General features: G+C 44.5%; 1 protein-coding gene across 4 annotated transcripts; it reads left to right on the forward strand.

Annotated features, from left to right (window-relative positions):
* The first annotated feature begins 35 nt into the window (after positions 1 to 35).
* IFITM10 (interferon induced transmembrane protein 10) lies at positions 36 to 27,266 on the forward strand. Of its 4 annotated transcripts, none has more exons than XM_081842555.1 (3): positions 36 to 500; positions 2,318 to 2,750; positions 26,182 to 27,266. In XM_081842555.1, the coding sequence occupies exons 2-3, from the start codon at positions 2,538 to 2,540 to the stop codon at positions 26,329 to 26,331; spliced, it is 363 nt and encodes a 120-aa protein (XP_081698681.1). In that variant the 5' UTR covers positions 36 to 500; positions 2,318 to 2,537; the 3' UTR covers positions 26,332 to 27,266. The 4 variants fall into 4 exon arrangements, with proteins under 4 accessions (XP_081698681.1, XP_081698680.1, XP_081698682.1 ...); XM_081842554.1 differs by lacking the exon at positions 36 to 500 and adding an exon at positions 698 to 941; XM_081842556.1 differs by lacking the exon at positions 36 to 500 and adding an exon at positions 985 to 1,233.

Here is a 27,266-nt window from a genome sequence, read left to right on the forward strand (position 1 = left end):
ATTTCCCCTTCTCTTGCCAGACTTCTCTCTTGGTTCCCCAGCTCTGTGGGCCAGCGGGGCGCTTCTGACACGACTGTACAGATACGTGTCTGCGTGTGTCCGCCGCCCGCGCAGGCGACATTCGATCTTTATCCAATTTCGATCTCTTCCCCATGACTGGAGCGCACAGAGCGCCCCTTGCCCCTCGGCGCTCGCGTCAGCAGGGCAACACCCTCCTCCCCACAGGAGACTGAAGAAGGGGACGGGGCGGGGGTGGCCAGGAGTCCCTCAGTGCTGCTGGCCACGCACCTCCATGTTGGACGGCGTGCCCCTGTCTGCATGCGCGTCGGTCACGGAGGCCCGGGCCGGGCCTGCTGCCTGAGGGACTTTCTGCACGCCTCGGACACAAGTGGCCCCTCAGCTTCCCCGCTGCTTCTGAAACACGGCTGTGGACCAACTGGAAGGCATTCAACTGGCGATGCCTGCGCCTGCATGCGGGGGGCGGCCCGCGTTTCCACAAGGTAGGTGGGAGTTGAGTAGGTTTGAGATTTGATTATTATTATTATTGGGCTCCCGTGTAGAAGGTCGCCGCGTGCGCGCCCGCGTGCCCGCGAATACACACACACACACACACACACACACACAGACACACACCCCCCGCGCGCTTGGGGCCAGGAGGGCGGCAGCAGGGGAGGAGAGCGCGCGCGAGCGCACACCAACGAGCGCGCCTGGCCGAGGTGAAGTGGAGCTGGGCAGCCTCAAGGCTCTAATGAGCGTGTGCGCGCGCCTTGCCCTGATTGGGAATTGAGGGGAGAGAGATGCCGCTTGACCTCTTCCCCGCTCCCCTCCCCTGCTGTCCCCGCTCCCCTCTCCCCTCCTCCACCAACTCCAGTTGTGGGAAAAGAAGAAGAGCCGGAGGCAGTGCGGAGCTGGAGACGCAGCAACTCCCCGAGTCCCTCCTTGTGAGTAGTCTCGCCTCCTCCTCCTCCTCCTCCTCCTCTGTTCCGGAGATGGATGGATGGATGGGCGGCTAGATGGGCAGGCAGGCAGGCAGGCAAGCAAGCGTGGGGCTATCAGCAGGCTGCTTTTCCCAATTGGAAAGCGTGTGGGATAGGGAGGGAGGGAGAGAGGGGGGGTTCTTTGAGGCTGACACCCCCCTGCTCCTCCTCTTCTTCTCCACCCCCCCTTTCTCCTCCTCTTCCCACAGCCACCCCTGACCCCGCGACATTGTCCAAACGGGAAAACTGCTGACAGGTGAAAGGGGGGTGGGAGGGAAAGTCAGTTACATCAGGAATCCAGCAAAGATGAGGACTCAGCAAAATCGAGAGAGAGAGAGAGACCAAAAGACAGACAAGGCAGGGCTGATCTGTCGCAGCTGTGCAGCCTCTTCCCGCGACAGACTCGCTTTCCTCGCCCGCCCGGCTCCCAGCACCCGGCTTCGATCCTGGCACGGGACAGGAGAGCTGGATGACGAGATGGACGGAGGGGAGGCGGAGAAGGGTCGCCGCGGGAGGGGGGAGGCAGCGAGGGGGACGCCGGCAGCGGATCGGTTTGGGGAACTGCCTGCTAGTCCCAGCCCAGGATCCTCTCTTTGGAATTCTCTCTCTCTCTCTCTCTCTCTCTCTCTCTCTCTCTCTCTCTCTCTCTCTCTCTTTTAAAAAAAAATCCATCCTCATCTTCATTGATAGTGTCTAGGAAGCTGATGCTGAGTTGAGTGAGTGAGGAGGGGCAAGAGAGAGGGAATGACAGAGAGGAGTTGTTGTTGTCAGACAATACCGCAAAGGACTTTGGCAAGGATCAACAGAAGACAGTGGGGAATGGGGTTGAGGGGGAGAAGAAGAAGAAGAAGAAAGAGAAAGAGAGAGGGAGAAAGCAGGAGACGGATGGGTCAAGCTCCCCCGCCTTTCCCGGGGTGTTGATGAACTCTGGGGCTGCTCTGTGTGGGAGGCGAGGGAGGGGAAGCGGAGCAGACTGCGGGAGGGAGCTGGGACACCCAGCTGCAGGGAGACCAGGAACTGTTACACTGCTGCATACATTAATGACTGCTCAGTGTGCCGGAGAAATACTCCTTGGCGGTTAGTACATGTGTGTAAACAGTCTTCTCTCTCTTCCCTCCCTGCCTGGATACGCTATCCTCCCTCTCCTCTGCTCCTCTTTTCCTCCCCAATTGTGTACTGCCCTATCCTCTGCCTTAATCCTCTTCTTCCCCCTCTTCTTCTTCTTCCCTTCTGATTCCTGCATCCTTGCACTCTCTGTTTTTCTCCCACCTCTTTCTCCTTCCTGATCCTCCCTGCCTGCCTGCCTGCCTGCCTGCCTCCTTCCTCCCCGTCTTTCTCAGGGGATCACACTTTGCTGGGATATAGTTGTGTAAACTGGGGGCTGCCACCACGGAGAGACCACAGGAACCCCCCTTGGGCCCTCCATGTCCCTTTGACGGGGCCTTTTGGACTCGAAGACCCCCCCACGCCCCCCAGCAGGGGTGCTTTGCTTGCATCTCCAAGACGCCCCCTGCACAGCAAGGATCCCCGGTCCTGTCTCCTTCTTCTGCCGTTTGCCTCATGGAGAACAAGAGCTGCAAAGGGGACAGCCTGCGGCCACCTGTCCAATGCAAACACTCTGTAGAGAAGAAGACGATGACTAACCCCACCACGGTGATTGAAATCTACCCAGACACCACCGAGGTGAATGATTACTATCTCTGGTCCATCTTCAACTTTGTATACCTCAATTTCTGCTGTCTGGGATTCATTGCCTTGGCATATTCTCTGAAAGTAAGTACCGATCTCAGCCCTTTTTAGTGAGGCTCTCTGGGGCCATAGCTGGAGAAAGTCTGTGCCCCTCCACCTGGGCTCGTTATAGTGAAGCTGATTTACTGCAGCTCTCTGATGAGAACTGCTCTTTCTTGCATGTTATCAGGCGTAATGTGTTGGGTTCAGGAGAAGAACTTTCTCTCCAGGGGGGCATGAATATTTTGGTTTGTGGGGCACGAATGTTTTCGCTGTGGAGCATGAATATTTTGGTTTGTGAATGGCATCCAACAGAATAAAGAAAAGGAGCATTCTAATAACCTGCAGGCATTCTTATATGAAAATAATATAGGAATCCGGATGGGTAAGATGAGAAGAATCAGCCATTATAGATCTGAATTGGCTTTGGCTGTTGCTGAAGATTTGTGATTATCTCTCTTCCGATTTCATGGTTAATAAGGTTGGCAAATGAGTTTTACAACTGGCAGACAAAGAGCTAGCCAGGGGGAGAAATGTAATTAAAAGTATTTTGGTGAGTTAGGGATTCTTTCGTGCCATCGCCATCCCCTACCATCACCATCCATCATTGTGTCATTTTCTACATTACTTGTAATGCCCTTCATGAATAGTATTGGATTATTCTTTACAACAGTCCTATGAGGTAGGTTATTAATATCCCTCCTTTTTTGTAGATGATAATCTGAGATTGAGAAATTGTGGCTTTCTCTGGCTTTCCAGTGAATCTATGACTGACTAGGGATTTTAACTTAGTGCTAACAGGACTGTACTAACACTCATATTCCATGAAGCATTATCTGTTCATGCAGGACTTTTTAAACTTTAATACAGCTTTTACTGAATTGTTTCCCAGTTTAACAGGCTAGAATATTTTGGCACAGCTAAGTTTTAGAATGTTTGCCCCTCATGAAAGCTAGGAATGTGGTTTGGATTCTCCAAGTAGAAGTTCTCCAAGTAGATGCATACTTGAATTTGTTGCATCACTGTTGTGTGAACATCTGGAGTCCAACTGATGTAGAAGCATGCAATAATACTGTTGCCTGCAGTGGAGGGACAGTGAATATTTCTGCAAGCTGAGAATGTGGCTTAGTTTCAGCAAAGGGTAATCTTTGAAAACAATATTTTAAGAGCTCCACGGAAGAATGCTTCATAAGAATCTAATCAGAATCAGTGGGAGTCCTTTTTACGAACTTGTGGCATTGGCATCTGACCCTTAGTGAGAAGCCTTTTTGTTTTGGGGATCTGATTGGCTCTCGATGGAAAGGAATCGTTTGATGAATGCAGCAGCTGCAAACCGGAAGACCTGAGAAACCCTTGGGAAGCAGCCTTAAGCAGAGATGAATCGCTTGTCAGCTTCTTACTCTGCTCTTCGGGGGACCTCTAGGTCTCTTATAACCCCTGCTGCGTTAGGCCAGCTTCTTCCTTTGGCAAGTGGGAGCAAGAAGGGGGTGAAAGAAACAGCTGCTGTTCTGCTGCTGTTTAGAATACCCAGGCAAGGAGGAGGAAAGCAACTCATGCTTCACTCTCCCTTGGGCCTTGTAAATTACAAGGTCAGCAATGGAGACCTTCTAGGAGAGCAAGATTGCTGGCTGGAGTGGTGGAAGACAGAGGGGATGGTACATGTCATATGGGCAAGGAAGGTGGCTCTAGAAATGGGAGCTTTGATTTAAAAATAAAAAAGGGAAATCAGCAAACATGTAGGAGATGATGCACTCAGGCAATTGAGTTAAAGGGAACTTACAGCCAGTTAAAAGGCTATAAAAGCCTTTTGGCTTGCTTGGTCAAAACAGGAATGGAGATGGCAGGGATGGGAGATGAAATTCTGGCCATGTAGCTTCTCTAGCTTGTGTAACCTTTTCTAAGGTAACACTACCCTCTGAGCACACCAGACCTGCTGTAATTATTCCTCATAACTGCAGGGTGAATATGAGCCAGCTGGGCTCCAGGATTTCACTGCTCGGTGCAGCCAACAAGCAAATTGTGATCATCTATCAAGGAAGAATGGATGGCGACTTCCCCCTTTTACATATGGGGGGGGGGAATAGCTCTCTGGATGTGGGGATAAAGAAGGCCCAGGGGCTGTTGTGTAGCCTCTAATATATCTGAGGTCCAGAGGGGAATATAACGGATGTGTTTTGGCAGACAGCATTTACACTATTCAGAGGGATTTCATCACAGAAATAGATCAATTAATTGCATATAACTCCAGCGACCGTGAATTCCACAAGAGAGCAATAGGGTTGTTTCCAAGCTAGCTGCACCCTCAGTCTCTTTGGTATTACAAGCTGGCCACCAAATACCTGACTTTGCTCTAACAAACCCCTGTGTCCTCCCCCCCTCCGAAAAAAATATTATTTGGGGGCTGAATAACTTGCCTCCTTTGCTTGTGTTATTGTATTTCTCCATTTCACTACATGTGAAATAGGGTTGTAGATGCCTCCCTCAGTCTCATGAAAGAGATTTTGGGAGGTCGGATGCAGTTAATAGGCTGTTGTGTGCCAACAGCTCTACAAGGGCTTAGCAATTTTTTGGCAGGCGGCTCAAAAGTTATATGGCTCACCCCACCCCCACCCCCACCCCCTTCAAAACATGGCTTCAAAACTTTGAGAGCAGAGTCTCCTTTAGAAATGGGAAGAAGGTCATTCTGCTCACAAAGTCCCGCTTGTTGCAAGTTTAATCCTCAAGCTGTAGGGTGGGTTGCTGGGGGTTTTTGGTACCATTATCTGCCTTCCTCACAAACGTCTTGCAAGATGGGAAAGAATGTCAGAGCAAACAGGCCGTGGCTGTTCTGTGTTAACTTTGGGCAAAGGCAAGACAACGTAGCACAACAGGCTGGCCTTCTGTGTATCTCAGTGTGGCATTTTGGGGGGGTGTCATATTTCAAGCTCTCATTGTAAAAGACAAAAGTTTGAAAAATGTGCAGATCAAAATGCACTAAAATTTTTGTAGCCATGGGAGTAGAGAGGTGAAGATTGACTTTGACCTCAGTTTGGTGTGCCAAGCTTCTGGGCCATACTCGGACTTCCTTATTCTCAGGCTATTATTCTCTATCCTTCCTTCAATCACCATGGCTCAAGCCTTAGTTTCTTCCTTGTCCTGTCCTGCCATGGCCCTTATCAAAGTATCCCATATTCTGTTGAAACCCAAATTGCATATATCCTACTAATTTTCAAACAATAGGGCATATCTCCACAGGTGACATCTTGGTTTTTCACTTTCTAGCTCTTGTGTATTTGACCTTCTCATTTCTCATTGGACCTTATTTAGTCCTCATTGGTTTTCTGCTCATCCAGCATGTCTTTGGTTCAGTGCTTCAGGAGTAATCTGCCTGCAAACAGGACTAACATGCCACGGCCGTCAGAAGGACAGCTGACCAGACCTGGAGCAAAAGGAATGTTCTCTGCTCCAAGGTGCCCAATGTCATTTGCTGAGGTTGGAAGCTGAAGCCTGAAGTGCAGCACACAGAGGATATTTTGCTTACCAGGCAAGAGTCAATTAAGTCCAAGCTCCCATTGTTTATGCCAGACCTGGCCATTCCCAGATGTGTCATGCTGCCCACTACTTCCAGGGGCTGATATTGCAGATCACCACTATCTTCCTTGATCTGAGGCCTGAGCGCACACAGTTGCAGCCACCTGACCAAGCCAGGCTGCAGGTAGAGACCAGGCCAGGTGATAAGGTGGGGAATCAGGCCCTGGGCTCCCTGACACAGCACTGGGAAATGGTCCTCCTATGGCTTTTGGTAAAACTTCTGTGAACACTTCTGCTTTTAAGCAAATTTCCAAGTGAGCAAGAACAGGGAAAATACAAGACTAAATAAGAACAAGCAATATGAATGATAGGGAGAGTGGTATAAAGTATGCCGGGCATTAGTTATGCGTGAAGTTCCTCAGTGACAATCTTTGCAGCAAATTCTTATTGCTGGCAGTCTACCATGTAGTTGCATTAGCAATACATGCTGCCTTTAAAATAAAATAAAATAAAAATGGATCAGAATCTATGGGGTGCTTCTGAAGAGGTTGCAGAACAGTGTGTGCTACCCTGGTTGTCTATGTTTCCTTCCCTTTCCCCCCATTTCTGAGTGCCAGCCCAAACAAAATTGTTGTACAACAGCATTCAAGGGAAAGGGGGAAGCCACTGAGAATGCCTTTTTATGTGCCCTTGTTGGTCCACCTTGGAGAATGGATAGTAGTGAGATGGCAGCATGTGGCAGCTTCTGAAGCACCTGTTGCCTATTTTTTATATGGCACCATTGCTAGGAAACCTGACCTTCACTTGTCACGGTGATATTAAAGAGCTGAAATTTGACAAATCTTCACACTCTTGCCCCAAAGGACAAGAAAAATGAGGAAAATCCTGATATTAGATTGATTAAGGGGAGAGGAATCAGAGTTGCAGCTGGCACCTTCAGTAGACAGCTCTTGTTGTGTGCTGAAGATGCATCTCTTGCCTTGGCCTTTGACACCTGAGATGTGTGTTGTTGGGTGGAATTAATAACAATAATACAATGGAAAAATACAATGCTGTGCATGACTATCAGCACAGGGAGAGGTTCAGCAGAAGGGACTTTGCAGCTGACCACCTTAAACCTAGAGCTCACTGTGCCCTAGATGGCATCTTGTGTTTATGCAATGGGTTGGAGACAAAGAACAGAGAACTTGCCTGTGGAGGGCAAAGGGTCAAGGTTTGGGTTTTGACAGAAATGTTGAAAAAGGTTTCTAAGGGAGAAACCCAGAAATGGGTTATTGTGGAGATGAGTTTCTTATTCTCTCATTATGTGTTTTGTTGGGGGGAAAAGTGTGGACATTTCCAAAAAAGACTAGTTCTGCCAGGCATATGATCTGTAAGCCTTCGTTCTAAGTATTTTGTGGGGCAGGGGGCTGCCGATATGCTACAGCTGTTCACTGGCAAAGGAAATGCATTGTGCTCATGGTTAGAGGCAGTTTCTTTGCAAATTCTGGGACAGCCCAAACACATTTTAGGTTTTATTAGAATGGCTTTTCTGTGCCCAAGAGAAATGTGTGTGTGCAGTTCCCTCACCTTGTGGGAAGAAGAGGCCTCGGGAGAGCACGTAGCTTGAAGGAAAGAAAACACACATAGGCAAAGTTAAGATGGCCTATGGGATTTTGGGGTTAAAAAAACCCCTCTCGCACACACCCTGCCTTAAAGTCACAGTAGTCTTGGCACCAACAGAAGGGGCTAGGCAGCAAAAGGAATTTGGAGACTGTGAGCCACAAAACCCAAGAAGTGGCAAGGAACCTGAGGTGGAGATGCAGAATTTTAGGTACGGAATGAAACTTTGGTGGTGAATCATACCATTATTTATTAAGATTTTTCATTATTAATAACAATAAATAATAATAAAGAATGAAGAAGAATTAGAAATAAAATTAGAACAACTTAGAAGTAATTTGAAGTGTTAACATAGCTATCAAGAAGAAAATAGGCTTATTAAATTGAATGATACATCCCTAGCTCAAATTCTCCACACAAGTTCTCTACACAAAAGTGTGTCTTTTCAGCAGTTGCTCCACAGGCATGGTGATTCTCTCCCCAAATAGGTCTTTCTATCTTTTTTTCTTTGCCAGTTTTTCTAGAGGAATGTAAAGGCCTTTTCTTTATTATAACCCCCCTAAGCATTTTGGGAATAGAGTATTTTAGCTGCCTGTTGTTTGACACTGCTGCTTTTGTAGTTAATCTGCTGGTACTCATTGTTTTAAGTTATTTTGCTGCTAGCTTCTTTTTGCAGTTCTTCTGCTTGTGGTTTATTGCTAATTTTATGTTGTATTTCGTATGTTTTTATTATTGCCTAATTAACAGGAAAAAACAAGGTAGATAGATGATGACGACAGTGGCAACAGCATTAATGATAAACTATTTTAACTAATTAAAAAGGTGGGACTTGAGTCTGATGTACACTTGAGAGGTTGCAAAGCCTGCACCATGCACTGGGATGAGCAGTTTTTGAGGTAAGGCGAGGTAGGGGGCTCCGTGTTTGCATACTTTCTCCCATAGAAGTCAGTGGCAGCTATTGACTTTTACGTGGAAGAAAAGAAACAAATTCTGGTCAATAAAACTGGGGTCAGGTGACATAGAATCCACTCTTGAAAGCAGAGAGTGAAGGTAACGGGGGAACTTAATAGAACTGTTGCCCAGCCTCCCTGCAGATAGTACAGTGCATCTCTGTGCAGAGGGTGCTGAGATGGACTGTCCCTCATACTGGCCAGTAAACATGTACTTTCGCTTCAGAATAAAGCCTCCCTCACACATTAAGTCACGTTAAGGGAATCCACCCATTGAGGTGCCTCTGACCCAACCCCAACATAGAGCAGCTGCTAATCTCCATGTACCCCAGCAATTATTACATATGGCCTTTTGTTATAAATCTGTATACATCTATGTCCCTTGAGAGATAGCTCAGCCGGTAGAGCATGAGACTCTTAATCACAGGGTCGTGGCTTCAAGCCCCACATTGGGCAAAAGATTCCTGTGTTTCAGGGGTTTGGACTTAGATGGCCCTCACAGTCCCTTCCAACTCTGCAATTCTATGATGATTCGATGATCTTTAAAAATGTCAGTATTCTCGAAGCATTTGATTAGGGAAATGTAAAAGTACTTTTCATTTCTCTTATTTTCAGAATGGTATAATACATCTTAAATTGAGTTGGTAGTCATTGGGTTGGTTTGCATTTGATGCCAAATCATGGTCTGGCTACCTTCAGGTTGCACACACCCTCTGATTCTCCCCCCCACCCATGCTCCTCTCATCTGTACCAATTTCCCCCACCCCTGGATCCAACTGGGCTGACTGTGGTTAATCTGCAAGTCAGAATTAGAAACTACAGTTGTCATCAGGACTGCAGATGGGATGATAGTAGATACTTTAAGCGTATCTGCAGCGCCCCCGCCCCCAAGAATTACTGCTCCTTTTTGCAGATCATGAGCTGCGAAATTGGAGATACCATTTTGGTTTCAGACCTAGCGAAACATAGATTTGGATAAACAATAGTGTTCCTTTAAAGCAGACATGTCAATTAGAAGTCCTAAGAGGTTGTAGTAAAAATAGTGAAGGGTAACTTATTACTCTGTGTAGACAAGCATTAATGAGCCTTGAGTCCAATTCAATCATCTCTGGAGCGTCTTATATTTCACAAAGTTTTCTGCTTTGTGTTATGGCAAGGTGCTTTAGAAACAATTATTTTGTTTTGCTGATGTATCCTTTTAAGGATAATTGCATACAATATTTAAAAGACCTTTGAAAGAAGTTAGGAATCTTCTAATAATATCACCAAATTCAATAGGCTGGATTCAACTTACAAGTGGAAACCTGTGCAGGAACTTCTGCTATGGCAATGGGGCTTTCCTGCCCTTGACCCCACTCCCCAATTGGCTCTGGGACATCTTGGAGAGAGGAAAAGGCTAAGGAGTAAACGCTACACAAATCTGGAGTGGAGTCCCTAGGACGGTTGGATGGTGCCTTGTACGCCTCCTTCTGGCAACTCCTGCAGCCAAGCTGGTGCCAAATGTATTGCTCTGCTTTCCTTTGGACCACATCACCGAGGCCTGGACAGCCCAGGACCTCCATATACACTGCTCAGGCTTTTGCCCCAGGAAGGACACCAGTTCTTCTAACACAGCAAAAACAATGCAGGAGGCAGCATTTACCAGTCTCTGCAGCTACAGCAGGCATTGTGATTCTCCACTGGTTTGATTTCACCCCTGGAAGTGCACTCCATTGTCAACTGGTGTGTCTCAGTGGGAGCTAAGATGACCAAGAAAGGCATAGGCGATGGGCAGAAATTACCGGTACTTAGTCTTCTTCCTCTGACTATGGCAGGAAGAGAAGTGAGTAAAGTAGTGTCTGATAAAAATAAAATAAAATTATGAGACTTAAAGTTTTGAGCCAGGCAGATCAGAAGACAGAAAATTGAACTGGAGATCTGGAACATCTCAGGATGCAGCCTGCTCCACTGAAGCTGATGTGGAGACAGATGAATGTTGAGTGTCTGTTGGAGTTGTTAAGCAGAACTCTTCCATCTATGCTCACCATGTATAGCTGAAAATGAATACAAACATTACAAAATGTCTTAAGCCCCAGTGACTTCATGCCAAAGAAACACAAAAATGGGTAACTGCTCGCACCTGAAATTTCACATCGCTCAGAGAACTGGGACATTTGGGCAAGTGCAGCAATTTAATCTGAAGTCAATGAAAAAGTTGCATGCTGAATACACAGTGCAAATATTGTATTGGCAATTTGTTCATCTTAACCCATGATTTAAATGCCTGGTTAATTAAAGGAATAAGTCTGTACATTGAAACAGGCAGCAAAGGGTTGACGTTGGGTTAGAAAGGAAAGTTTTCTTTAGAAGATTCTTGTAGCATAGGTCTTGGAATAGCTTGTTTTCATCCTTCACCCCAATTTATTTATTGTTTTAATAAAATGGACTCTTGTGCACCATAACAGTAGTTTGAAGAATGCTTTCATCTATGGGCAAAGAGTTAAGCCAGATATTCTGAAATCTACAGCCCAATAACTACAAATGTCAGCATGAGCTAGACTTGTTCATTTAGGAGAGAGAGAAAATCCTTAACAGGTGTCTTGGATGATGTGTAGTTTTCCAATTTACAGTCCTTATAACCTCTCATTTCCTCAGGTTTATAATCTAGGCTTTGAAGAAGAGCTAGCCAGTCAAAAGCTCCATAAAAATTTCATGCAGAAGATGCAGAAGTGCTTAGTGCAGCCTTCAGTAAAGATGGAAGGTTGAAGGAGGTACTCCATACTTTGCAGGATCAGAGCCATGCTTACTGCATGTAAATGTCATTTGGATGTAAACCTTAGTGGTAAAATAAATGTTTGGAATCCTCCAGAGGGATATAGATAGAAGTCTGTTTACCAAAAGCACTCAGAATCTATAGCTCCCATTGACTCTTTCAGAACAGAGCAATTCTAAAGATCCAAGAAAATGGCTAAAATTAAGGCAAGAGAAACAAGCTGATCATTAAGGTAGTGTTGATGTCTGTCAGTCCATGGAACCGCTGATGTTTGTTATAACAGAGAAATAAATGAAACAACCTGCCTTGTAAGAGCAATATAAGGAATGTCAGCAGGAGCATGTGGTGGGCTAGACAGTTTCTGTATCTTCATAGCTCTCACTGCCAGAAGGGACTATTATGGTCAATTATTTTGACCTTCTGCATGGCACAGGTCAGAAGATTTTCTGTCAGTAATTCCTGCAGCAAGCCCATAGGGCTCTTCTCTCTCTTGCAGCTCTGATTTTATAGCAGGGAAGAGATGGAGAGAAATGGAAAAAATGCAAGCACAACATTTTTCAAAGGCACAGAAAGAGAGTGACAAAGGAGGCAGTGCCCATTGCATTTGTGGCTTATGCACAGGGGTCTGTGGAATAGATAGAGGCAGAGTGTATAGCAAAATGAGCACTTTGGTGAGTGATGAACGTGTTTCAGATTTCTGCTCCATCCTTTTCTCTCATGGAGGGCAGCCTGAAAAACTAAAGTAAGTGTCTATTTATATATTTGTTGGAATGTATCCACTCCCTCCTTTTCTACTGTGCTAGAGTACGGTCCAGTTTTTCAAAGTCTTGCAATCCTCCCACTGCCCTAATCCTATTCAGGCACTTGCTTCCTATGTTAAATCAACATGTGATGGGAGAGAATGGGGATAAAGTGCACCAACTCTGTCCTGCGGTAGTTATTGGCAGCACTGTGCTGCTTACCTGACCCCCTATCACTGTCATCACTGTGATGTACCAGGAAGGGTGAGGAGCAAGGTAGTGATGAGGTCAGCATGGTGCAAGCACACCAACAGCAGCACCAGATAGATTCCATAAGTGCATACGCATAATGCCCATCTCAAAGCCACCTTACTCCTTCCCTTCCTGAAATGCCGCAGTGACAGCAGTGATCAAGGGTCAGGCAAGCATCTCTCCCTTGCCCTGATGACTGCCACTGCTGCCCTGGTCACCCTCCAGAAGCTGGAAGGTGATTGTCTGCAACAGGGAGCCTGGTGTGCTCATGTAAGTGCCACACACAATGTTAAACCCTGACAGTCTCCTTCTAACTCATAGAGGATAATGGGGGTGGGGACAGAGAAAGCAGAGTTCAACGAATGCCTAAATATGGATCCTGACTGTGCATAATACTGGCTGGACTTGCTTGCAGAATAAGTTGCAATAGATAGTAAGTTAAATGGTGACGGAGGTGTGCACTGTTTGCATTGAAATGCCCTTAGGCATCCTAATGATAAGACAGGATGAGAAGTACAGAATGGATACATAGCTAAATTGCCCCCTAGCTGTTAAGTGTTTCATAAATCAAAGCCAGCCGCCTGAATTGTGTCTGGGATCCCATAGAGAAACAGTGCAAGTTCTCACTGGTGTAATATGCTCCTGCTGCCTAGTTTCATCAAGGGATGGCTTCGCTCTGCAGCAGTTAGCGCTCTCTGACGATTATCAAGGGCAGCAGCGTGCTGAGTGTATTACATTGTACTGTGACAAAGAGAAGGTATGAGCCATGCCACCAGATCTATATCCAGCTTTCTGACCAGGTGGACCTGGTGAAAAGCATGTCTGACCAATGCTATAGGTTAACCCTCCAGACTGAGCAACAGGCCTAGGAGCACCCCAGCACTACAGCCTTGAATGACAATATGAAATCTTCACTACTGTCTCTTTTCCCCCTCCATTGGGGGGAGAGAAGCTTGCATACTTCTAGACCAGTAGAAGGTTATCTAAATCAAAAACAACAGCTACGACTACATCTTATTTTTTATCTTTTGGGAAATCTGACAGTGGTATTGAAAAGTGGAAGCATTGTCCCAATTTACTATAGACCATCCTAAGACTGATTTAACTAAACTTCAAGTGACAGCTTTTGTGCGGGAATCACAGATTGATCACTACAGATAACAGCTTTTCATTTCGTGTGATTTCATCTCAAACACAATACGTTTCAATGACCACAGATTAATCAAAAGTTGATTAAAGTGGAATAAAGTGATAAGAAACTGCATAAGTGGAGATCAAGTGCTGTGCATGGCTATTTACTTGACACAGCCCCTGGTGCTGTGTAAGCTCGGGCAATGTATATTAATTGAGAAGTACCTTAGTTTACTCCAGGCAGTACTCAGACCACAACAGCAATTTCTGTGAAGAACTTTGGCCTACTAACATCACTGGGGCTACATGTTTGCTCAAGCAAAATTAATTGGGGCCTCAGTTGCAAATACAACTAGAGGCTGTCTCTTGAAGAAGAAAAAACCTGTTTTGTGTTAACGTAAGTTCAGAGTATTGTAGCTGAGAGGTAGCCAACATGCCGAAGGCTATAAGATCCCCAGAGTTTGCTCTTGGAACTTTAAATAATTTAAGAACTTAAAATAATTTTTTTTAAAAAAATATGATGTTGAATAGCTAAAATATTGCCTTAAATAGGCCCTAAAGTATAGGACATTAAGTTCAACAGGTTCCTAAAACCCTAGTGCTGTGAACTGCCTTTGCATCAGCACAGCAGCAACATATGGGATGAGGTTTAAGAGTGCCGGGGCCAGAGAAATGTTGTATGATGGCAGCCTTTACCTTCATATCCTGAGCAGCTCCAGGCTGAATTTTTGTCCTAAACCTGCAGTTTTATAAGATTTTTGGACGGGGTGGTTGTGGTGGTATGTGGTACAAAAGCACAGAGGTCCCCTGTTGTTTGTCGGACCTCAACACTAAGAGGTTAGATATATTTTTAAAGCCCCAATCCTGGCTTTTTTAGGAAGAAGGTACTTACCTAGCTTTCTCCCAAAGTGATATAATTCCATGTAACATGATGCTGATGATCATGTATTTCAGCTTTCAGTGAAAGTGTTTTGCTGATGGTCGGGATCTGCCTCTTGAAGACCAGAAAGTAGTTTTCCCCCCAGGCCTGCTTGAGTTGCAGCTCTATTGGAGGGTATTTGTGGAGCATGGAGTAGTGCTTTTCCCTGCAGTATTTTTTTGCCTTGCTTGTGCAAGCCATATGAAGCTGCTTGCTTAAACATGCACCCTTCTTCATGCATCTGGTTCTGACTGCATGATGATAGATAATTTCATGGGTTACATAGTTTGATATATGTGGGACAGTTGGGTTCTCCTATGGGTTTTTTGGTTGCTTCCACTATTATAGGTCCATTCAGGGCCAAAGTAAACTTGGCATTAAACTCATTAAATTTCAAGTGCAAATAATAGCTTCAGAGCAGAGAGATTTTCTTTACGACTGCAAGAAAGAATGAGATGGTTCAGTTCCTCCTCACTGCCTGCTACAATCTTGATAATAAGGTTTAGGGGAGCTTTTAATGTTTGGTGTATTTCAGTATTTTAATACAGTGGTACTTCGGGTTAAGTACTTAATTCGTTCCGGAGGTCCGTTCTTAACCTGAAACTGTTCTTAACCTGAAGACCACTTTAGCTAATGGGGCCTCCTGCTGCTGCCGCGCCGCCGGAGCACGATTTCTGTTCTCATCCTGAAGCAAAGTTCTTAACCCGAGGTACTATTTCTGGGTTAGCGGAGCCTGTAACCTGAAGCGTATGTAACCTGAGGTACCACTGTATTTTGTTGGAAGCTGCCCAGAGTGGCTGGGGAAGCCCAGCCAGATGGGCGGGGTATAAATAATAATAATAATAATAATAATAATAATAATAATAATAATATCATCATCATCATCATCATCATCATCATCATTATCATCACACACACCATTGATGCTTAAAAACAACAACCCTGCATGTTAAATGCAGAAACACAATTAACATGAGGTTTGGCTGCCACACTCATGTGCTTCCAATTGTTTCTCAACTCATAACATCCCATTCTCAAAGTCACTGAGGTCTAGTGAACATGGAACAATAATGCTGTGAATGCCATTCTGAATCATTCCATGTGGCAGTTCTTGCCATGTGTCAAGCTTTTTGAGTGCAGCAGCTCCACAATGATGTGGACAAATTCCTCTCTCCACCACCTGGTAATGATCCACATGGTAATTTGCAGCACACACAACTTGCCACATAAATTGGCAGCGTGGAGAGCAATTTAAAACAGCCCCCATGTCTCAGCCCCCAGCAGAGACTGGGGTCTGAGTGCTATGCCTTATGCCATTGGGATCTCAGAAGAACCCTTAAGTGATCTAATGCAAGGACCAGAGGCATTGACTAGGCAAATCACAAACTCCTTGATCTAACTGACAGTCCTGCAATCACCCTATCCTTTTGACCTCTAGTGCCGCTGTCCATGGTAGTGGCTGCAAATCTTTTGACTCTGATCAGCACTGATCCGCCAACACTCTTCAGGGACAATCACAAAAATCAAGGAGTCAGTGTGGGTACCATGTAGCAGGAAAATGCACAGAACTTTGTGAAACATAAGCCCCCTTCATGCCTACAAAAACCCCACGTGTCCCAAACTGGAAGAAAATTAGGAGAAAGGGCTGAGGAGTCTATCATCAGCTGATGGGCAGAGATATAAGTCACAACGGGCCTTGAAACTGGTAGTTGGAGAGTAATGAATTATGAGAGCAAGCCAAGAGAGGATTTTGAAAGAGTAAACGAGTAAGCGGTCTACGTGTATTCATCTTGAAGAGCAGGAGAGACAAATTAGTTTTAACACATAATTTCTGGGTATATTTCAGAAAAGAGGGAAGTTTGGTTATTTGCACAGCAAGCTAGCATTTAGAACACTAATTGCAACAGAGCTCTAAGATCTGTTCTGTGTACAGTGGGGAAGCTATTTCCACCTGGTGTTTCTTATGTTGGTGAATTTCAGTAAATACATATGTGGTTATTGCCATGCCTGTAATAAACAGAAGCAATGGTGTATTCCTACCCTTTCAGACTAGTACTCTGTGTAACACAGAACTAGTCCGTGGCATTCATTTGCACAGTATGTAGCAATGAAGACAACTACAGATAACGTTAAAAGTGCATTGGGTGAATTTATGGAGCATAAGCCCTATCAGTAGTTTCTAAGCTAACACTAAAAGCAGAAGCTCCACATTTAGAGGTAGTTCACCTCTGATCAGATCAACAGATGAGAGATAAATGGAGATGACTATCTTTATCATGTCCTGCTTGTGAGCTTTTCATAGGTATCTTGAGCAATCACCCTTGAAGACAAAATGCTGGAAAATAGGCTTGTCCTGATCCAGCAAGGTCATTCTTATGTGTTTTCTGCCCTTTCCCTACCTGCATGTATATGCAGATTGGGGTTCTAACACATTGTTTGTACAAGTCATGGAAACAGGGAGATATGGGGAGGGGCTTGGCTTGGCTTGGCTTGGCTTCTATAACATTTGTCTCTTCTTTTTCAGCAGACTAGTTTTAAACTTCCTTTTTGGCACTAAAGCATTGAACTGGAAGCGAGTGAGGCTCTCATACAGATGTGCCTTTGCATTTTAAGTAGGATGTAAATTCATCAAATGAGATTTGATAGTTTTATTCTGCTTGCTGATCTCTTGAAAACCTCACACCAAAGGCTGCATAATGGAAACTGGATCCCCAGAGGTTTTACTTTAATTTATTTAATAAATGGCACCTTTTCAGAAAGTCTGGGTCTAGTTTTGAATTCTGTGCACTTACCACAATCACGTTACAAGCTCTGGGAAACATTTGGCCTTAGGAATCTGTGTCTCAGCTCTCCATTCCATTTTCATTGCCTTATTACAAGGACAAATATATTGGGGTTTTTTGAGGTTTGATAAGAGTTCACCCTTAGTAGCATAACGTTATTTGAAGTCATTTTGGGGAAAGGGGTGATTAAAAGAAAACATGTATCTGCACTACTCTGTTCAGCACCTGCAAATAATATGAGAGAGAGAGATCAGGGATCATAGGAATGCTTGTCTCCAAACAGCAATCTCATCGTGAATTCAGTGTTTCAAGATATTTCAGGCTGCAATCCTATATACACAAACTTACCTGGGAGTAAGCCCCATTGAAAGCAATGGTACTTAACTCTGAATAGACCCATGCAGGATTGCACTATCATTATCAAGTCAGGATGGAAGCCTGGAATCTTGTGCAAATGTTGGTTGCCATCTAATGGTTCTAGGTTGGACAGTCAATGATATCTCAGTGCCTTTAGTTTACATGCATTGCAACAGTCCACTTTCTTGCTGGGTTAGGTAGGTGGGAGTCTAATATTCAACTACCATATTGGCCCGAATATGAGCCGCACCCAAATATAAGCTGCACCTTTAAAATTCAAGGGCAAAAAAGAAAAAAATACAATACCCAAATATAAGCCACTCCCTTAAAATTCCACAGGCACTCACACCCGTTCTGTTTTACTGTATGCCTGTTTCAGCAGCAATATTGTAAAATCCAACTTAAGCCGCACTGTAACTTTTCACGGTCAGAATTTGAAAAAAAAAGTGATACTTATATTCAGGCCAATGCGGTAATTGTGCAGCAGAGGTACTGACTACCTATTACCTTGAATTAGAGATGCTGGTTTTAATTTACAAAGTCCTTCATGACCTGGACTTGGTATATCTCAGATAATCTCTGCCCTTAGGAATCTCTTTACCTTTTAAGATCATCTAGGTGCCTCTTTATGAGAGCAGTAAGTGGTCCTACCTTCTTGGCAGTGGCCCCTTAATTCTGGATCATGCTGAGATCTGCCACTGTGCATCCCTGCTAGGGTGTTGCATGGGAGTGTTTTTTGTTTTTGTTTTTTTGTTTTTTTTTGTTTAGGCAGACTTTCCCAAATAGGATTTTTACTTGTGTTGCGTTGGCTAATATTGTGTGTGTGCGTTGACGTATCGATTGGTTATGACTGTTGCTTTAATTATTTTTATGGTGTGATCTTATGGTTATTTATATTGTTTGAAAACAACTTGAATGTGGCGAGATAAGGATGGAGATTGGGGGGGGGTGCGGGGGTGTATAATTAAGTTTGCGTGGAACAAACCCTTGGTTTGTGCTGCATTTATGTCTGGGTGGATAGGGTTATATCAGGTAGACCGAGTCAGTGGAAAGAAGTAGTTCACTAGAGATAATTGAGAAGCTGTCAACAGCCTACCCTGTGCCCAGTTGTGGCAGCTATTCTACTAGTAAATGCTGCAGAAACATTATGTGTGCATAACTCTCGGGACAGGATGTCTACACTGTGCCAGGAAAACCATGAATCTTCCTGGTGAGAGCACAATGCCAAGATCTCCTTTATCGATCCTTATGCAACAGCAGCTAACGGAGAGGGATACAACAGCAACACAAGGCTAAATGAGAACAGGAAAAAAAGATAGTTGCACCTTGAGAAATGCTGCTGACCAGGAGTTCTGCATAATAAAAGGCACAGCTGTGAATCTATTAACCCCCACATAATCACAAACTGGCACATCAGCAGAACCACATGGAAACCGGGGGGGGGGGGGTCCTAAATGCCTAGAATGCCACTTAATAGCAAGATGTGCATGATTAAAAATGCATTCTCTCAATATATATTTACCCCCCCCCAAAAAAAAAAAAACCAACAACCACAAAATGATCATAACAATAATATGAAGACAGGACATCTTGGAGTGGCCAAAGGTTAAGGAAGCTTCAAAGAGGGAATTTCACAAGGGCAGCTTTTATCATCTCTGCAGAACCACTTGCACTTCCAGGAATTCCCTTTTCTATCTAAGCAGCTATTAAACACACAGGAGCCTCTTCCTCCTTTGAATCTGGTCCCCTGAGGCTGTCATTTGCAACACCTGTCTGGTGCCTGGAAGGAAGCATAGATTAGCATGCATGAGGCCATGGCTAGTTAAATAGGAATCACAAGAGGTAGCGGTGTAATAGCAATAGGGCAGTGCTCTGGTTTCGTGTCAGACAAAACTCAGCAGCAGATGTTGGTGCCAGAATTGTACTCCTAATATGCTTGGGGGTTGGGGAAGAAAAGAGGATGAGAGAGACCTGTGTGAACAGCTTTGCTGTGACAGGAGGCAGCATATAGTTCTTTAACATGGGTTGCCAGAAGGGCATGTAAAAGTACGCAAGGTATTGTCAGCTTGATTAAAGAGTGCCTGCTTTCTCTGTTATAATCCCTGCTGATACCCTGCACTATTTCACCTAAAAGCATTCAGTGTGGTAGATAATCCATATTAATCTTCAAAACAATAGGAAGTGGGGAAAGGGAGCAATGTGAGAAAAGTGGGGGAAAGGAGGACAGGAGGGAATGACAAAGATACAGATCAAAAGGAGGGAGAAAGTTCATTCTGGTGCTCCTGGGAGATGTACATTCCTAGAACACTTTCATTTAAATGCTCCTAATTATCATGAACATCTGCAAGTCCTAAATGAGCTGCTCTTTTCATTTGTTCTTTTCAGTTATTTCATCAAAAGTGTTGTACCCCTGCAGCTCCTAGAGACTTGTGCTGAGATTTTGTCTGCATTTCACTGTAAAAATCAGGCTGGCTACAGTTTTGGAATAGCTTCAGGCCTGGCCCCCACCCACTGCCTTGACATAGCAGTCTGACAACAGAGAAGCAGATGTTAAAGGAAAGGTACAGATAGAGAATGTGGGAGAAAGAAGAACAGCAATAGGAAGAAGAGGTGTAGAATATTCAGACAGAGAATGAGGCAAAGGACCTTTTCAAACAATGTGTGGCAGCAATCCTAGGTTTGCCACAAAGTATAAACTGAGGGATGCAGGTGGCGCTGTGGGTTAAACCACAGAGCCTAGGACTTGCCGATCAGAAGGTCGGTGGTTCGAAGCCCCGCGACAGGGTGAGCTCCTGTTGCTCAATCCCTGCTCCTGCCAACCTAGCAGTTCGAAAGCACCCAGTGGCGTAGCGTGGGGGGTGCAGGGGGGGCCGGCCGCACCGGGCGCAACATCTGGGGTTAGGGCAAATCCACGGGTTAGGGGGCGCAAATCCACGGGTTAGGGGGCGCAAATTACTTGCCTTGCCCCGGGTGCTGACAACCCACGCTACGCCACTGAAAGCACCTCAAAGTGCAAGTAGATAAATAGGTACCGCTCTGGCAGGAAGCATTTCCGTGTGCTTCTCTGGTTTACCAGAAGCGGCTTAATCATGCTGGCCACATGACCCGAAAGCTGTACGCCGGCTCCCTTGGCCAATAAAGCGAGATAAGCGCTGCAACCCCAGAGTCGGTCATGACTGGACCTAATGGTCAGGGGTCCCTTTACCTTTACCTTATAAACTGGATGGTAAGCTGCAACCAGTTCTAGATTTCAGATAAGGGAATCTCTATGACACATATGTTTCCAAACACACATATACATTTTTAGATGCACATTTTTTAAAAAGGAGTTTTGTTAGATCTAAAAGAATAAATAAAGTGCAAAGAAGCACATAGTGCTAGAATGTATTAATCAGACAGAGGCAACTCTGTGCAAACATCTTCACTACACATGCAAATCCATTACTCAAATGATTGCTTGAATAGGTGGAATAGCCATCACAAATGGAACACCACAGACAGAGCTTTTATTTTACCTGAATCATTACACTTTTCAATGGAAGGAAATTAGCATGTTCACCTGGAAATCATGTAGGTCCCCTCCAGACTAGTGTGTGTGTTTGTTTGTGTGTGTATTCTGCAACCTACCAGTGATGCAATAGCAGTCTATTAGGTGCCCACCACTTTTATTAGTTGTTGTGTGATGCATCCCCAGTGTTACCACATCATTGTCATCTGGAGGGGGCACAAAAGTGGGACCAAAAATCCTTGGGACTTTGTAGTATGAAAAGTTTGGGGGTTTCAGCAGAAAACTGGAACATGCACCAGTTGGAAACAATGGCGTACGTTTGACTCAAAACTTTTACGGAACTGAAAGCAAGATCATAGATAACTGTCTCAATGCCAACCTGAACACAAATCATGATGGATGTGCAATGAAAAGGACACCTGGAGGGGCCCTCAGTGATGGTGTAGTCATGATTATAGGATTGGGTGTGGATGTGGGAAGCCCAGTCCAAACCAGCACTCAGTTATGAAGCTCTTTTTGGTAGCCTTGACCAAGTGCCTACCTTGGCCTCACAATCTCACCTATCTCAGTTTTTGAGGAGGAACAGATGTTGTTTGGAGCTCCTTGGGGAAAGGGGCAGGATACAAATGTAACTAATAATAATTGACACTAATGCTAGCTAATACATTATTTAGGGTGTTTTTAAAACGTTTTTGCAGAGATGTCTGCTGCTACTGTGTAGCGGCTGTGAGCTACGCACAAGAGATCTGTCTTCACCGCAAACTTAAAAGGATTTAAACTCTTAGGAATTGCCCCCCAATGAATTGATTTATAACTCACCAAATGTAGGATACGATGCCATGCATTACGCTGCTATGGTTCTCCAGCAGAATTCTCACTACAATTACAATTCCCAGAGCTCTTTTTGAAGTCATATGATGCCCCCCATGGAGCTCCCCCCCCCAGGCATGATGCTACATTGGAAAGGGGAGAGAATTGGCTGCCCTCCAAAAAAAATTGGGGCTCCACCTCCTACCAGCCTCAGCCACTCAGGGATGAAAGCAGTGGTGGTCTGACACCATCCTGAAGGCCACAGGTTCCCCACTTCTGATTTAGGGATAAGTAAAAGTTATGTGCTGTTTGTATTTGCGCAACAAGTACTAGTCAACAAGTGGCTCTTTCCCCATTATTGCTATCTCCATGGCAAGAAAACTTGACCTCAAAGATTGCTTTGAGACTCTTGAAAGGATGCTCATCAAAGGTGGTGAATCTAAGGAAGACCATGGGCCAAAGCTAGAGGCAGATGAAATGGCTGGGTTTCCACAATACAATTTCGTTAAATAAATCCAGACCCATCCAAAGCAATGTAGTGGGACTATCTTTGAAGTTGTTTTCAGTGAGTTGTAGTAGTGTTTGCTTTACACTGGGGAGACCCACCCACAGCCACAGAGTTTATTAGGTGGCCTTGAATCAGTCGTTGTGGCTCAGTCTAACCTACCTCACAGGGTTGTTGTGAATGTAAAAAGGAGGAGGTATGTATGTTGCTGCAAGCTGTTCGGAGGAAGGGCAGGGTAAATAATAAATAATCATTGATGTCTTGGTGATTAGAACCAAATTCATGTAGCCTCTTCAATAAAGGAATATGATTACAGTTCAGGATAGAAGGACTTGCATTTGTAAAATCTCTGTGACTCTGTTGAAGTTTATCTGCAAACAAACAAAATCCCTTCACTTCTGCAGTCTTGGTCACTGTAAATACATTTTGCAAGAAAATGAGACACTGCAAGTAGAATAAACTAAATAATGAAAACAAATGATATGCTGTTATTCTTAATATCGTCAGAATGCATATTATTCATTTGTCAATTTTCAAAATTTAATGCAGAAATGGAAATATACTCCCCCACCTGCAGTGATACCACTGTCCACACCATAGATTTAAAGCCTATGTTTTTTCAAAAGAATCCCAGGAATGTGTGCAGCAAACACACATCTGGATCCCCAAGGAGTTGATACTGAGAAAGAGCACTGGGTGGGGAAAGGGTTAAACATCCATCTATTTCTCTGCTGAAAGCCAATCCTTTCTGGAGCTGCATTTTTTTCTTAAAAGAAGTTGATTTAGGGAGTTAATATATGCATTTGCATAACAGGCAGTTTCTCCCTACCGCCTTTTACAGTTCAGTCAACATTAGCAATTTCCTTCAATAGCAACTGTGCCAGCAAGCAGGCAGCAGGCAGAGTCTGTGATAAGGAAGGAGTATATTTGTGAAAGAACGGCCTTGCAAGGGGAGCAAAATGGAAGATCCCATGTATTTAGAATGCACGGGATGTTGCTGCGTGGCCTGAAATAAGCTGCAGGCTTTGGAAATTGGCAAGCTGGAATCACAGACCGAATATTTGAACTTGTGGCTTTTGTCACAAGTTGCCATCACTTCATTGAGCAATGTCAAGTTCACAAGGCAGTAAACACCCAGGGATTTATAAAGGAAATCACTTTTAAAAATGACTTACATGAATTCATGGAAGATTTCTGGAGACACTTGGTCAATTAAAACGTTTTGCTCTTTCCAGGCAGCTCTGCTGCACTACAGCTTGGTAGGTTTGCTATACATAGTTCACCACTGACACCTGGTGTTTAGCTTGGTTCATTGCAAGTGGCTTCCGTTTCTTACTGCAATCTTATGACCTGATGCGAGTCAGTAAGGCAGAGGTACCTAATGTAGTGTCTTCTATATGTTGAAGGCTCTAACCATCAACAGTCCAGTTTGATGGGAGTTGTAGACCACAACATCTGAAGGGCATCACATGGCCTTCCCTGTGCACTAAAGCAGTAACTCACTGCAGTATGAATTAGCCATGTTCGTGTGTTGCAGCAAAAGCAATAGTCTTGTGGCCCCTGAATGACTAACACAGTTACTATGGCATAAGCTTTCGTGGACCAGAGTCCACTTCACTATATACACTTGTAAATAATGATATCTAATGGCAACGATAGCACACTCTGTGAAAACTCAACTGAAGCTTAAAACTGTATGCAAAATAAACCCAGTGACTATTCACAACAGCAGTAATTGGTGATACCCTAATCATTCTTAAATTTATTAATGTCTGTAGTGGGACAAGAACCCATAGTCTCTACTTATGCTCAGAACTGATATAATCAAACTTCTTATTCAGTTCTAATTCAGTAGTTTCATACCGGCGTCTTCTTTGATGATGATGATGATCACATATCTGACATCAGGAATGGCAGCGTTCAGAAACTCGTGAGAGAACATTTCAGTCTCCCAGGACTCTCTCCTAATGCTGACTTGAACATTGCTATTCTCCAACAAAGGAATGATGATTAAGGTATCACAAATTACTGCTGTTGTAACTGATTCCATTGTTTTTTGTGCATACATTTAAACTTTAATTGTACTGTCACAAGTTTGGCATTTCATGGTCATGGGACTCCATTGGTCCACCCCCCCCCATCCTTCCTCTACACCAGTGGTTCTCAAAGGCGTGGCAGGAGAGGGGGGCAAGTGTGGTGGGAAGATTCAAGGACAAAGAAACATTTCAATATTTCAGTGTAGTATAGTGTCAAAACATTTTTGACAATCCTGGTTGTGTTTTCCAATCTATTTCTTATCTGTAAAAAAAAAAGAAAAATCAGTGTAGCACAAGCAATTTTTTATTCTGTAAGTGTGGCCCAGAGAAAAAAGTTTGAGAGACACTGCTCTACAACCATGTGTATATAGACCCACTGACAAATCAAAGAAACGCACCTAATGAAGGGTACTCTAATAACCCATGAAAGTACTATAGCAGAATAACTTTAGCATATAGAATGTAACTATAGTCACGTCAAGCTTGAGCCATATGTCTACAGCTTCTGCACACCTGAAAGAATTGCTCAGTGACACTGCTTTTGGATTCTCTCAGTAGAGGCCACCTTCTCTCAATCACCTATTCCAGAATACAGAGGCACCAGCAGGGCTGCTCCAGAGCATGCTGCTTTATTTTTGCAATGTTACTGGTACTAGTGATGTGCAGGATCTATTCTGTAGTAATGAAACCTGAAGTCTAGCTGCAGTGGCTATAGGTTAAACTGCGTGGGATCTGCATAAGACCTCCATTAGCCTAACCCTATTAATATTAATATACTTACAGCTTCTTGCTGCAGTGGAATCCTCTGCCAGATTTCACTAGGAGGGATGGGACGCACACACACATATACAACTGACTACTGACAGCTCCCATAAATACCCATGATCCAGTTGAAATAGGAGTGCATGACAGGGTTACCACCCCTACTCTGAACTGTATATTGCCCTTTCCATAATGTGCTTTGCTCAGAAGGAGCGTTGGAAATTAACCTGGCTGCAGTCACAAAGGAAGCACATAACAGTGCTGAACCTGGTGAAGACTTAACTTCGAAGGCCATAGATTTTTGCCATTAGCTGTTAAAGAAATGAAATGTCTTAACTATGCACAAATTGTTTCCTCCAGTGCATGACACACAGCCCATGTCAACGGTTAATGCCCCAGTCATCTCCACTCCATCTTCCCCTCCCCATTATTTGCATCTCAAATTTTGCGACCAATGGACATAGTTTCCTAGAGGAAGCAGCTATACACATAATGCTATACTGCTCTGTGCTCACAAGGAAAAGCCAATTAGCACCTACCTGTCATATCCACCCCCACCCCACCCCGCTGCTGACTCACCTGCTCCCATCATCACATTTGCAGTGCTATTGTTCACCCTGCTGGAAGAAGTATATCAGTAGTACTGTCCCGATCCTTTAAAGGTAAAGGCGATAGTTAGGAGTCCCAGGCAGAGGAAATAAATGCATATGATGCAGTAGGAACAAATACTAGATGTTTCCACTCACATTCTTTGAAGCACCAGAAATCACTGGGCAGGCTGTGGCTCTTGCTGTAGCCCGATTACTTGGCTTCCATTTTGGACATGTCACTCAATGGTGGTTGTTGTTTTTTTTTCCAGGTTCGGGATAAAAAACTCCTCAATGACCTGAATGGTGCTGTCGAAGACGCCAAGACTGCCCGTCTTTTTAACATTACCAGCTCGGCACTGGCCACTTTCTGCATCATCCTTGTCTTCATCTTTCTGCGATACCCACTCACCAACTACTAGACCGTGGCCAGTAGTTGCTGCCCAAATTCCCGTGCCAGAAGCCGCCATTGAGTTTCTAACAGAAGGGACGCAAACAAATAAGACGACACCCATGCAACTCCCTCCGAATGGCAAACGCCACCCCAAACAGATCGAAGAAACAATCAGGACTCCCCTTGACACTCCTCTCTCTCCCCCCCCCCGCCCCCCCAATAGCCTGACTGGTATGTGAACTTACGTAGCAGAGAGTTTTACTTTTACATTTTGTACACAAAGTATTTATTTTCATGATAAAGAAATAGGATTTGATGGTGAGATGGAAATGACACGGCTTAATCGGAGGGGACGGCGGACTGCGGTGGAAGAAAAATGGAAGCAGTACACCAGTGATCCCAAGATGAAGGCAACATAACCGACCTGAGAGTGCTGAACTGAGAGGATGGGCAAGATTGCCCTGTCAGGCATGGTGAAATGCAGACCTCTTTCGGGATATACCCCTAAGTCTGTACACAGTTTCAGAAGCTCAAGAGAGGGAATGGAATAATTAAAAAAAAAAAAAGCTTGCTGCTAAGAGTTAGGCATGGCCTTTGCAGAACATATCAGTTGCATTCAGACTGCTTCCAAGTTCTTTCCCTCTCCGCTCCCCACTCTGTGTCCCCCAGCACACACACACACCTTTGCCGTCTACATTTTTACCTGTTTTCATATTTATTTGATTGAAGCCCATAATAGCTTGCAAAAATGTTTATAAATCAGGAAATTTGGGTTCTAGACAGGTTACACTAGCCTCTCCTGACAAATCCTGGAGCCTTCCAGGGTAAATGCCAGAGGGGAGGGAAAAAGTAATGGTCCTCTTTGGAACCTCATGGAAACACTGAGAATGTAGACAACTTATGGAAAATTTGCATAGATCCTGTATCTCTGTCAACTTTCAATAAAAATACCTCTAACCATCA

The sequence above is a fragment of the Podarcis erhardii genome (assembly GCF_964252035.2).
Source record: "Podarcis erhardii genome assembly, chromosome: 1".
NCBI lineage: Eukaryota > Metazoa > Chordata > Lepidosauria > Squamata > Lacertidae > Podarcis > Podarcis erhardii.

What these genes read in the sequence shown, in the direction of transcription:
- IFITM10 (XM_081842555.1), top strand. Translation starts at nt 2,538, where the DNA reads ATGGAGAACAAGAGCTGCAAAGGGGACAGCCTGCGGCCACCTGTCCAA. An exon ending in CCTTGGCATATTCTCTGAAA is followed by an intron (nt 2,751 to 26,181) that starts GTAAGTACCGAT and finishes TTTTTTTTCCAG; the next exon opens with GTTCGGGATAAAAAACTCCT.